The 13,291-nt window shown below is 44.1% G+C and overlaps 1 protein-coding gene across 7 annotated transcripts in view; it reads left to right on the top strand.

Moving 5' to 3' along the window:
* The window catches only part of GRIK5 (glutamate ionotropic receptor kainate type subunit 5), a 291,864-nt gene that overhangs the window by 235,713 nt on the left and 42,860 nt on the right, over positions 1–13,291 (top strand). For all 7 annotated transcript variants that reach the window (XR_013214619.1, XR_013214618.1, XM_077259912.1 and 4 more), the window contains one exon: positions 7,198–7,311. Coding sequence is in view for 5 of the 7 variants with exons in the window: in XM_077259912.1 (XP_077116027.1) it covers positions 7,198–7,311 (114 nt within the window). In the remaining 2 variants the exon portion in view is untranslated. The remainder of the gene's footprint in view (positions 1–7,197; positions 7,312–13,291) is intronic.

Here is a 13,291-nt window from a genome sequence, read left to right as displayed (position 1 = left end):
TGAATCTATGCCACGAAGAATTGAGGCAGTTCTGAAGGCAAAAGGGGGTCCAACCCGTTACTAGCATGGTGTACCTAATAAAGTGGCCGGTGAGTGTATATATATTTTATCATTTATACTCACAGTTATTTGCTTGATGTATTCATTCAGAGTGATTGTTTTTTAGCTTTCTCACATATGATTTTGCAAATTTTGTGTTGATTCACTAAATTCACCAATTATTTATATATATACACATATATAGATATTTATTTTTGCTTGTTTTAATATATTATATAGATATATTCATTTTGCATTTGTTAAATATTCACTTGGATTATTAATTTATATATTTTTTATTATATTGTATATTTCTCACATATATTTATATATTTATTTAATTTTTCCAATAGTATATCAATTAGGCGCTTGCATTTGTATTATTTATATGTAAATTTTGTCTCCAATTCTTCTGCATATGTTATTATATTTGCACATTATGGCCGGTTTATGACTGTGCTTCTAATATTTAAATAACCTTGATTGTAATCGCATTAGCACTTTATTTGGTCTATTGTCATTTTTGTTGCCAGTCTATTTTTGTGTACCACAGCCCCCCACATACAGGCTATATATTTATATATATATATATTTTTTATATTTTTTAAAAATAATATATATTCAGTTATTTTAACGGTTAAAATTCTAATAAAATAATGATAATTGTTGTGTTATGTCCTTTTAATACAAATAAAATGAATTTGATTAAAATTATTTATTGAGTTGTCAGTAGATACTTTCTTTGGGTATATCTTTTGAGCAGAGGCCTGAGCTTATGCAATGTGATAGGACCTTGACCAGAGCTGAACGGCAAGAATACAGACGTCAGAATGGGCTGTGTTTTTACTGTGGTGACTCCACTCATGCTATCTCTGATTGTCCTAAACGCACTAAGCGGTTCGCTAGGTCTGCCACCATTGGTACGGTACAGCCAAAATTTCTTTTGTCCGTTACTTTGATTTGCTCTTTGTCGTCCTATTCTGTTATGGCATTTGTGGATTCAGGCGCTGCCCTGAATTTGATGGACTTGGAGTTTGCCAGGCGCTGTGGTTTTTTCTTGGAGCCCTTACAGTATCCTATTCCATTGAGAGGAATTGATGCTACGCCTTTGGCCAAGAATAAGCCTCAGTACTGGACTCAATTGACCATGTGCATGGCTCCTGCACATCAGGAGGATATTCGCTTTTTGGTGTTGCATAATCTGCATGATGTGGTCGTTTTGGGTTTGCCATGGCTACAGGTCCATAATCCAGTATTGGATTGGAAATCAATGTCTGTATCCAGTTGGGTTTGTCAAGGGGTACATGGGGATGTCCCATTGTTGTCAATTTCGTCTTCCCATCCTTCTGAAGTCCCTGAGTTCTTGTCAGATTACCGGGATGTATTTGATGAGCCCAAATCCAGTGCCCTACCTCCTCATAGGGATTGCGATTGTGCTATTAATTTGATTCCTGGTAGTAAGTTTCCGAAGGGCCGACTGTTCAATTTATCTGTGCCAGAACACGCCGCTATGCGGAGTTATGTAAAGGAGTCCTTGGAGAAAGGGCATATTCGCCCGTCGTCGTCACCGTTGGGAGCAGGGTTCTTTTTTGTGGCCAAGAAGGATGGTTCTCTGAGACCTTGTATAGATTACCGCCTTCTCAATAAAATCACCGTCAAATTTCAGTACCCTTGCCGCTACTGTCTGATTTGTTTGCTCGGATTAAGGGGGCTAGCTGGTTCACCAAGATAGATCTTCGAGGGGCGTATAATCTTGTGCGTATTAAACAGGGCGACGAATGGAAAACAGCATTTAATACGCCCGAGGGCCATTTTGAGTACCTGGTGATGCCATTCGGGCTTTCTAATGCTCCATCTGTGTTTCAGTCCTTTATGCATGACATCTTCCGAAAGTACCTGGATAGATTCATGATTGTATATTTGGATGATATTTTTTTTTTTTCGGACGATTGGGAGTCTCATGTGAAGCAGGTCAGAATGGTGTTCCAGGTTCTTCGTGCTAATTCCTTGTTTGTGAAGGGGTCTAAATGTCTCTTTGGAGTTCAGAAGGTTTCATTTTTGGGCTTCATTTTTTCCCCTTCTACTATCGAGATGGACCCTGTTAAAGTTCATGCCATTTATGATTGGACTCAGCCTACTTCTGTGAAGAGCCTTCAGAAATTCCTGGGCTTTGCTAATTTTTACCGTCGCTTCATCGCTAATTTTTCTAGTGTTATTAAACCATTGACTGATTTAACCAAGAAAGGTGCGGATGTGGTCAATTGGTCCTCTGCGGCCGTTGAGGCTTTTTAGGAGTTGAAGCGTCGTTTTTCTTCTGCCCCTGTGTTGTGTCAGCCAGATGTTTCGCTCCCGTTTCAGGTCGAGGTGGATGCTTCTGAGATTGGAGCAGGGGCTGTTCTATCTCAAAGAAGTTCTGATGGCTCGGTGATAAAACCATGTGCTTTCTTTTCTAGAAAGTTTTCGCCTGCTGAGCGCAATTATGATGTGGGCAATCGAGAGTTGTTGGCTATGAAGTGGGCGTTCGAGGAGTGGCGACATTGGCTTGAAGGAGCCAAGCATCGCGTGGTGGTCTTGACGGATCACAAGAATCTGACTTATCTCGAGTCTGCCAAGCGGTTGAATCCTAGACAGGCTCGATGGTCGCTGTTTTTCTCCTGCTTCGATTTTGTGGTTTCGTACCTTCCGGGTTCTAAGAATGTGAAGGCTGATGCCCTTTCAAGGAGTTTTGTGCCTGATTCTCTGGGAGTTCCTGAGTCGGCTGGTATTCTCAAAGAGGGGGTAATTTTGTCTGCCATCTCCCCTGATTTGCGGCGGGTGCTGCAGGAGTTTCAGGCTGATAGACCTGACCGTTGCCCAGCGGAGAAACTGTTTGTCCCTGATAGATGGACTAGTAGAGTTATCTCTGAGGTTCATTGTTCGGTGTTGGCTGGTCATCCTGGAATCTTTGGTACCAGGGATTTGGTGGCTAGATCCTTTTGGTGGCCTTCCTTGTCACGGGATGTGCGTTCTTTTGTGCAGTCCTGTGGGACTTGTGCTCGGGATAAGCCCTGCTGTTCTCATGCCAGTGGGTTGCTTTTGCCCTTGCCGGTCCCAAAGAAGCCCTGGACGCATATTTCCATGGATTTTATTTCAGATCTCCCTGTCTCTCAAAGGATGTCGGTTATCTGGGTGGTTTGTGATCGCTTCTCTAAGATGGTCCATTTGGTACCTTTGCCTAAATTGCCTTCCTCCTCTGATTTGGTTCCATTGTTTTTCCAGCACGTGGTTCGTTTGCATGGCATTCCGGAGAACATCGTGTCGGACAGAGGTTCCCAGTTTGTTTCGAGGTTTTGGCGGTCCTTTTGTGCTAAGATGGGCATTGATTTGTCGTTTTCTTCAGCTTTCCATCCTCAGACAAATGGCCAAACCAAACGAACCAATCAGACTTTGGAGACATATCTGAGATGCTTTGTTTCTGCTGATCAGGATGATTGGGTGTCCTTCTTGCCTTTGGCTGAGTTCGCCCTTAATAATCGGGCCAGCTCGGCCACTTTGGTTTCGCCTTTTTTCTGTAATTCTGATTTCCACCCTCGTTATTCTTCAGGACAGGTTGAGCCTTCGGACTGTCCTGGTGTGGATTCTGTGGTGGACAGGTTGCAGCAGATTTGGACTCACGTGGTGGACAATTTGACATTGTCCCAGGAGAAGGCTCAGCGTTTCGCTAACCGCCATCGCTGTGTTGGTCCCCGACTTCGTGTTGGGGATTTGGTTTGGTTATCGTCTCGTTATGTTCCTATGAAGGTTTCGTCTCCTAAGTTTAAGCCTCGTTTCATTGGTCCTTATAAGATTTCTGAAATTCTTAATCCTGTGTCATTTCGTTTGGACCTTCCAGCTTCTTTCGCCATCCATAATGTGTTCCATAGGTCGTTATTGCGGAGATATGTGGCTCCTATGGTTCCCTCCGTTGACCCTCCTGCCCCGGTGTTGGTTGAGGGGGAGTTGGAGTATGTGGTGGAGAAGATTTTAGATTCTCGTATTTCGAGACGGAAACTTCAGTACCTAGTCAAGTGGAAAGGTTATGGTCAGGAGGATAATTCCTGGGTGGTTGCCTCTGATGTTCATGCTGCCGATCTTGTTCGTGCCTTTCATTTGGCTCGTCCTGATCGGCCTGGGGGCTCTGGTGAGGGTTCGGTGACCCCTCCTCAAGGGGGGGGTACTGTTGTGAATTCTGTTCTCGAACTCCCTCCGGTGGTTATGAATGGTACTTCGGCGAGTTCTGTCCATGGACTCCCTCTGGTGGCTGTGAGTGGAGCTGCTGGTTCTGAGGTTCCTTCCTCAGCTGACCTCGTTTAGTCCTAGGCTGGCTGCTCTATTTAACTCCACTTAGATCGTTACCTGATGCCAGCTGTCAATGTCCTAGTACTGGTTCAGTTCTCTCTTGGATCTTTCAGATGACCTGTCTACCCCAGCAAAAGCTAAGTCCCTGCTAGCTTATTTGTTTACCACTGTTTTCTTGTCCAGCTTGCTATCATGATTTTGTCTTGCTAGCTGGAAGCTCTGGGATGCAGAGTGGCACCTCCACACCGTGAGTCGGTGTGGGGTCTCTTTTGCACACTCTGCGTGGTTTTTTGGTAGTTTTTTATGCTGACCGCAAAGATACCTTTTCTATCCTCAAGTCTGTTTAGTTAAGTCTGGCCTCCTTTGCTGAAACCTATTTCATTCCTGTGTTTGTGGGGGCTGCCTTTTTCTATGGGGAATTTCTCTGAGGCAAGTTAGGCTTTATTTTCTATCTTTAGGGGTAGTTAGCTTTTAGGCTGTGAAGAGGCGTCTAGGCAGAGTCAGGTACGCTCCACGGCTATTTCTAGTTGTTGTGATAGGATTAGGGGTTGCGGTCAGCAGAGCTCCCACTTCCCAGAGCTTGTCCTGTATTACTAGTTTGCTCATCAGGTCATTCCTAGTGCTCCTAACCACCAGGTTATCATATCAGGAGTCCTAATGTAGCAGAGCTGGAACATCAGAATTGTTATAGTGGAGTCCTAATGTAGCAGAGCTGGAACAGCAGAGTTGTTATAGTGGAGTCCTAATGTAGCAACGCTGGAACATTAGAGTTTTTATAGCGGAGTCCTAATGTAGCAGAGCTGGAACAGCAGAGTTGTTATAGTGGAGTCCCAATGTAGTAGAGCTGGAACAGCAGAGTTGTTATAGTGGAGTCCTAATGTAACAGAGCTGGAACATCAGAGTTGTTATAGTGGAGTCCTAATGTAGCAGAGCTGGAACAGCAGAGTTGTTATAGTGGAGTCCTAATGTAGTAGAGCTGGAGCAGCAGAGTTGTTATAGTGGAGTCCTAATGTAGCAGAGCTGGAACAGCAGAGTTGCTATAGTGGAGTCCTAATGTAGCAAAGCTGGAACATTAGAGTTGTTATAGTAAAGTCCTAATGTAGTAGAGCTGGAACAGCAGAGTTGTTATAGTAGAGTCCCAAGGGAGCAGCGCTGGAACAGTAGAGTTGTTATAGTGGAGTCCTAATGTAGCAGAGCCGTAACATTAGAGTTGTTATAATGGAGTCCTAATGTAGTAGTGCTGGAACAGCAGAGTTGTTATAGTGGAGTCCTAATGTAGTATAGCTGGAACAGCAGAGTTGTTATAGTGGAGTCCTAATGTAGCAGAGCCGTAACATTAGAGTTGTTATAATGGAGTCCTAATGTAGTAGTGCTGGAACAGCAGAGTTGTTATAGTGGAGTCCTAATCTAGTAGAGCTGGAACAGCAGAGTTGTTATAGTGGAGTCCTAATGTAATAGAGCTGGAACATTAGAGTTGTTATAGTGGAGTCCTAATGTAGCAGAGCCGTAACATTAGAGTTGTTATAGTGGAGTCCTAATGTAGTAGAGCTGGAACAGCAGAGTTGTTATAGTGGAGTCATAATGTAGCAGAGCTGGAACATTAGAGTTGTTATAGTGGAGTTCTAATGTAGTAGAGCTGGAACAGCAGAGTTGCTATAGTGGAGTCCTAATGTAGCAGAGCTGGAACAGCAGAGTTGTTATAGTAGAGTCCCAAGGGAGCAGCGCTGGAACAGATGAAGCAGATATGAGACTCGTTGAATATAATGAATGACAAATGAAGTAGCTGCAGGACTGGCATCTTCCTGAACACTCAGGCGGCGTCCCTGCTGGCTGATTTGCGTTTAAATGACCCTGCAGCATGACATCATCTAAGTTTGTTGGACTGCTGCGACATTACCAGAGTTCGGAGCTGGGACTTTTTTATCGGTATAATATACAGTACCCAAAATAAGAATAACACTTCAAAATGCAAATACCCACAGCAAGCTTTTTTGTGGATACCTAACAGGTTCTAGAAGATTAGGAGACTTCAGCTCTGAAGGCTGCTGCACTATGAATTCAGCTCTGAAGTATAATACAGACTTTTTGTGCCATGTAATGACAACGTCAATTCCCTTTTAATGAAGATTCATTTTACTTAGTGTATAAGTGGCAAAATTGTCTCATACGTTTATATACGGTGCACTTTAGAGATCATCAAGGAAAGATCAGTCAACAGCAGCATACCTGCTTGTTGATGGTTTGTAGATAGCTTCCGCCGCAGCTCACTACAGCTGCCATGGTGGAGGCTGCTACATCTTTACATCCACCTTTATGCACAATTTTACAGTTTTCATACTAAGTTAATAGCGGGTTGATATGCAGGGCATAACATCATCATATCCGCGGCTGTGGGAGAGATGGGAATAGGAGGGAGGATAGCAATCTATGCGAGTTAGCTAGTTAGCAGTAACAAGGATAATAGTAGCCGGGGTGGGGTGCCAGAAATGAGGGAGCGGTAACTGATGCGGTCAGGCTCTGCATAAGCCTCACTACCCATAAACAACCCATGATGAAACGCACACACCTGACGGCCAATTTATTGGCGCATTCATCTTCGTAATCTACATCTCCATCAATTGGAGACATTACATCCGCGCCCACGTCTTTGGGCCGTAGCTTCAGTAGGATGAGAGAAATCAAGTCTGCTTCAGTATCCATCTCTGAAGACAAAGGCTTCAGCTGCCTATTACGAAGCAATGGATAGCTATCCAGGATGAAAGCTAATGAGGATAGCCTCCAGTTTTGTATGACAGCCATTATTTTTCATTAACGGGCTTTTTTTTATTCCTCTCTCCGCAGAAGGCAGACCTGGCAGTCGCTGCGTTCACCATCACGGCTGAGAGAGAAAAAGTGATTGACTTTTCCAAACCTTTCATGACCTTGGGGATTAGTATTCTGTATCGGGTTCAAATGGTAGGTACCTACTTGTACCCCTGTTCTAACACCATTGTTCCCCTTTTTTTTTGTTGCATGTGACTAATGTGTATGTGTGCCTAAGAGACCTCACAGACAGCAAGTCAGAAGAAAATTACTTCCCCCGCAAAACACATCCAATAAATATACTGATCTAATACATGATATAATGATTAAGTGCCCCTTGAAAAAAATGTCCACTTTTTGTTCTTATTTTATTCTCTCTGTTTCCCTGAGTATTTGGATTTTTTTTTTTTTTTTAAATCAGTCATACGGTTTAAGAGATATGAGCCTTTTTAGTTAGGGCTTGTTTTATGGTCTTTATAGGGGCGTGGTTTACAGGGTGACTATGCAGAGCAGCGTAAAGACTCGCCCCTGAGGAGCCCCTTGATTAAAACCATAAAAATTAGCATTAAATAAAAAGGACCATAACTCTGGAACTGTATGGCAAATAAAAAAAAAAAGGCGGAATGCTCAGGGGAGTAAAAAGTTGCCACTTTTGACTGGGTGAAAGGTCCTTTATAAAAGGTCCTGCATCATCTAACTCTCAAACGTACCAAGATATTTGGGTACACACATTAATTGTCCTGTGGAATTAGTTGATTGATGGGGTCCACCCACCAATACAAATGAAGTAAATCTGCTTAAAAAAATCCGTGTTTTAACATACTTTCTCTGCTCTAAAATCTGCATCAAAAACAGCTTCAAATACTCTAAGAGTAATCTTCCTATTCCTAAAATTTGACTCTCAAATAAAGTTTAGCAGATAAAATGCCCCCAACACACTCAAAAAAATTGGACTTTCCCAGTATTTTTTTCTTTTTATGTGAATTTTTAAGCCAGAAAAATACTTGTCAAAAAACCTTAGTATGAACATTTAGGTGTTTGGACTGATTTATAAAATACACGACAATCATTGTGGCTGTAGCTGTTGACATATTTGTAAGGTCAAGACTTAGACATCATGAAGTGGTTGCCGTATGAGGACAAACACTCTTTCGAAATGTCCAGTAAGAGGATTTGGAAATTTCAAGGTGGTCCTTTGCATGATTCGATGATCAGCAACTTGACCAAGAATGATCCAACAGAAAAAGGAGTTGTCTCCCGTAAAAGCTTTAGACTACACTTAAGCAATGCGGTGGGATATGTTCAGCGTTGGAAATTGGGTAGGCATGACTAGACTAAAAGGGAGTTCCCACTCTCAAGCTACCGGCTGCATCCAAAAATTCTAAGACGAGGTCATCGTTGAACCCATGAGAACACGTGGTACCTGACACGATTGAGTAATTGTGATCATGATATAACCCATAAAGCACTAAAATATCTTCTAGAAACCTGAAAAGAACCAACCCCCCCCCCCCCCCAAAAAAAAAAAAAAAAAAAAAAAGGTCTTCAAGCTTGTAATGGATGGCTGGTTCCATATTGTGACCTTGAAAGAATAATAGGCACTTGGGTTATCCTCATGGGCCTGATGGGTTTGGTGTCACAACCAGAATCCACTAGATCCTCACAATCTGGCCCTGGTTGGTTGGGTGGGTGGAAGAGCTTGGGTTGTACTTGGCTTCAGTTTGCATGAGACCTTGGTGATAGTTTTGATAAATGAAGCACTATTTGACATTACGGCATATGCCTCACTTTACCCATTCTGCCGTTTTTACCATAGGCCAACTATACCACCAAATCATGCACATGTAACACATCTACTCTGAGATATACTTAGGATAAATGAGTTTTTAGATGTTTGTGACCACCCCTCCTCCATCTTGTACATACTAGCAGACACATTCCAGCATGTCCTCCTCTATTCACCCAGCCCCTTGTCTCCTATCCGTACAATATATACGCTTTTCACCGAGCCCTGCTTCATTTTTATTCCTTTCTGTGCCCTGCATTATTTATATGTAGATCCCTAACGGTGTAACTAGTCTTCCGAATGTACGAAGTGCGATCAAAAAAGTTCCAAGACTCATCATTTATTTCAAAGAATGGTGGACATGCATCATTTTTATGCGCTGTCCCCTTCAAAGTAATCTCTCCCGGATGATACGCATTTGTCCCAATGTTCCTGCCACTTTCGGAAGCAATGTTAAAGAGTCTTCAACAGTGATGGGACTAAGCTGTGCCTGAACATTATTTCAGATGCCTAAAATGTCATCAATTTTTCTTTTCTGTTACATTTTCAGGCAGAGGGCAATAAGGTCCGGTCAAGGTGGAAAGTATGGAATTAATGGATTTGGGTTTTATCTAGACATTTTTAAGTAGGGAGGGAAATAGGGGATGTCAAGTAGCAGAAATATATATTTTTATAAAACCCCAAATAAATCTGACAATGGACTGAATCATCTCAGAATCTTGGCCCAACTTCTACCTAGCCAGAGGGCTTAAATTTCCCAATTCGAAGGTGAGACGATGGACTTCAGATTCTCATGTTCTCACAACCCCTGAGATTATTGACCTCGGGCTCCAGAAGTCATGGTCCACTACATTAAGTCACTTTGACCGTGGCCAATAGGAACCTCCTTCAGGACTTATTTACATTTGCCCAATGCAAGGTTTCTTCTGAAGAGTCTCAAGGTTTCCACACACCTTAGACAGCCGATGGCCAAACACTGTACACCGGTGACCAAAGTCCCTCATGCACATGAAGTTGGGTTTGGCACAACGTTCATGTGTTCTTCATGGGAAGAGGGGAACACAATGCCATCAAACACCTCTGGTGGCAGTAGATTTCTGGGAACATAAAGAATGAATGGATGCTGAAATTTAACATGCCCCATCCTTATTTTCCCCAACATCATCTGTTGGGGGAGGATTTGGAGATGCTAAATACACAATGAATGATCATCTGGTCCTTCAGAAATTAGCAGGTTCAACCAACACTAGTCAACACACTAGCAACCCAGGCAAATGACAGGGACCACTGCATTGGGGGACAACTTGGCTAAAATTACCATTTGCAACTAATCATCTATGGAGCGAGCTCAGGAGCTCAGCCTGCTCCATACAGTGTGAGTACTGCCTGCTTTATACTGCCAGCAGCTGAGTCTAACTTCTGCAAATGGGACTAGAAGTATAACCCCCCTTAGATGCCGCTGTCCAAATAGACAGCGGTATTTAGGAGGTAGGAAATGAAGAGGGATGTGTCCTTTTTGACACCCATTTGCTCCTCCACAATCCGATTTCTAGAGTGCCAAAAATAGAATAATTTTTTCCCTATAACTCGTCTCTAAAAAAACTACAACCTTTTCATTGATGACCCATTAGGATAGGTCATCAACGTCTGACACCTGGCACTCCCGCTGATCAGCGGTTCTCGGTGTCGGAGCTTGGCATCTCCTGCTAGTGGCCACCGCAGGGTACTGCACATTCACCTCCTAATGATTTGAATAGGAGGTGGATGTGAAGTTCCAAGCCTTGACCCGCACCAGAAGACGACCAGCTCCACTAATGAGTACTTCTGGCCCCCACCGAGAACGGTTGATCCGGGGTGCCGGGGGTCGGACCATAGCTGATAAGACATTACCGGCCTATCCTAAGGATAAGTCATCAATGAAAGAGTAGAGAACAAGTCAGCTCTGGGAAAGTCAGGAGGAAAAATTAATCAAAAGCGAAGAAGGGTCTCCACTGGGATTCTGTTGCCGCAAACTGGACCCGACTCTACTAATGCGTATGGGGCTACTAAAAGTATCATGAAAACGTTCTGGACACTTTTTGTTCACCTATCTTGGAATATTTTGGTCACACCTTGTATCTATAATCTCACGTGTCTTCGTACTATACTGTCTAGTCAACACATTACCATACTATCCTATAGACATATTAGGTGGCATGGACGGCATTAGGAGGTCCTCCTCTCTTCCAAGATATTCAGAAATACGACATTTCAACATTTAGATGATTGCCATGGAAAGATATAGGAAATATAAAAACCTGCTCTTATTACTAGAAGTCATTGTCAGTCTGCTGCTTCTAAAGCCATAAAGAAAAATAAGTGTGAACCCAATGGAAAAAGTGGATAAAGGTGTTGTTTCTATGTTCCACTTTCATGTCTGCATTGGTCCTTATCTTCATTGTCTTGTTCTTTTCATCGTAAACCTGGGTTTTGAGTCTACGTAGTGAGGGATAATTTGCTGACATTCCATTTTTTGGGTTTAAGAAAAGAAACCTTTTTTTAAGTTTTAATTTAGGGCACGATTGTGCATATAGATCACCTACAACACTGCTTAGCCCCAAGTGCCCAATTTGTAGGAGCTCCCGTTCCGTATAGAGAAGCCCTTTAATGAGAGGTAGAGAATAGTTGTCTCCACGTACCGCCCTCACACGCGATGAAGCATGACATGTCCTCTACCTGATCTCTGCCATTGCTTCTACCCGCTTCCTTTCAGTCATGACACCCTCATCATTTATTCATAGCAGTGTGATGATCCTCCTGCCGGAGGAACTGATGAGAGGGGCCATGCTTTTTAGGAAACATACCAGGAATTTGCTCTGACTTTTTAATCACCCTGGCTACGTTGGATAAAATAAATAAAAAAAAAGTGTGTATACTTTTGCAACATAGATTTTTTTTCTTGATGGCATCATTACAAATAAAAAAAGAAAAACGTTTTGTGTACACAGCTCCTATGCAGAACTATGTGTCTCCATAATTACAGGCCAAGATCCTGACGTCATCACCTTGCAAACCTAGTACCGCCATTAAAAACCAATGCACCACCATTTCTATAGGGGTTTTTGGTGATGAGTATTTGATCTCTGGGGGTCCCACCTGTAAAGTAGGGGTACGGCGATGGATGAATGAGATGGGATGAAATGGTCAGTCCCATAGACAATGAATGGGGCGCGACCACGGTGCCAATTTGACCGCAGCTCTGTACCCCAGTTCGAGACCTCCATCAGTCACACATTTGTCGCCATTTCTGTAGATATCAGGGGCTTATATGAGATCAGTGGCAGCTTTTTTTCTCTGATACTGATACTCCTGGCCATGGCTTGTGTTGCAGTATTAGCAGCCATATCTATAGAGCGTGCTGTGACACTGCGGGAAGTAACGTCCTTTATTGACATCCATCACTTCAAGCTGTCAATTCGTGTCCTCTCCCGCTCAGAAATTCACCTCCTCATATTTATTCATATCTCCTCTCTCAGGTTCTGCACGATGATACTGCTCAGCCCTCCTCCATGTCCTCCTCACCCACACTCTCTGCTCAGCCCTCCTCCATGTCCTCCTCATCCACACTGTCTGCTCAGCCCTCCTCCGTGTCCTCCTCCTCACCCACACTGCCTGCTCAGCCCTCCTCCGTGTCCTCCTCCTCACCCACACTGCCTGCTCAGCCCTCCTCCATGTCCTCCTCCTCACCCACACTCTCTGCTCAGCCCTCCTCCATGTCCTCCTCATCCACACTGTCTGCTCAGCCCTCCTCCGTGTCCTCCTCCTCACCCACACTGCCTGCTCAGCCCTCCTCCGTGTCCTCCTCCTCACCCACACTGCCTGCTCAGCCCTCCTCCATGTCCTCCTCCTCACCCACACGATCTGCTCAGCCCTCCTCCATATCCTCCTCACCCACACTGTCTGCTCAGCCCTCCTCCATGTCCTCCTCCTCACCCACATGATCTGCTCAGCCCTCCTCCATGTCATCCTCCTCCTCACCCACACTATCTGCTCAGCCCTCCTCACCCACACTGTCTGCTCAGCCCTCCTCCATGTCCTCCTCCTCACCCACACTGTCTGCTCAGCCCTCCTCCATGTCCTCCTCCTCACCCACACTGTCTGCTCAGCCCTCCTCCATGTCCTCCTCACCCACACTCTCTGCTCAGCCCTCCTCCATGTCCTCCTCATCCACACTGTCTGCTCAGCCCTCCTCCGTGTCCTCCTCCTCACCCACACTGCCTGCTCAGCCCTCCTCCGTGTCCTCCTCCTCACCCACACTGCCTGCTCAGCCCTCCTCCATGTCCTCCTCCTCACCCACACTCTCTGCTC

This window comes from Ranitomeya variabilis, chromosome 4, assembly GCF_051348905.1.
Source record: "Ranitomeya variabilis isolate aRanVar5 chromosome 4, aRanVar5.hap1, whole genome shotgun sequence".
NCBI classification, from domain to species: Eukaryota; Metazoa; Chordata; class Amphibia; order Anura; family Dendrobatidae; genus Ranitomeya; species Ranitomeya variabilis.
This window is presented reverse-complemented; position numbering and strand designations above follow the sequence as displayed.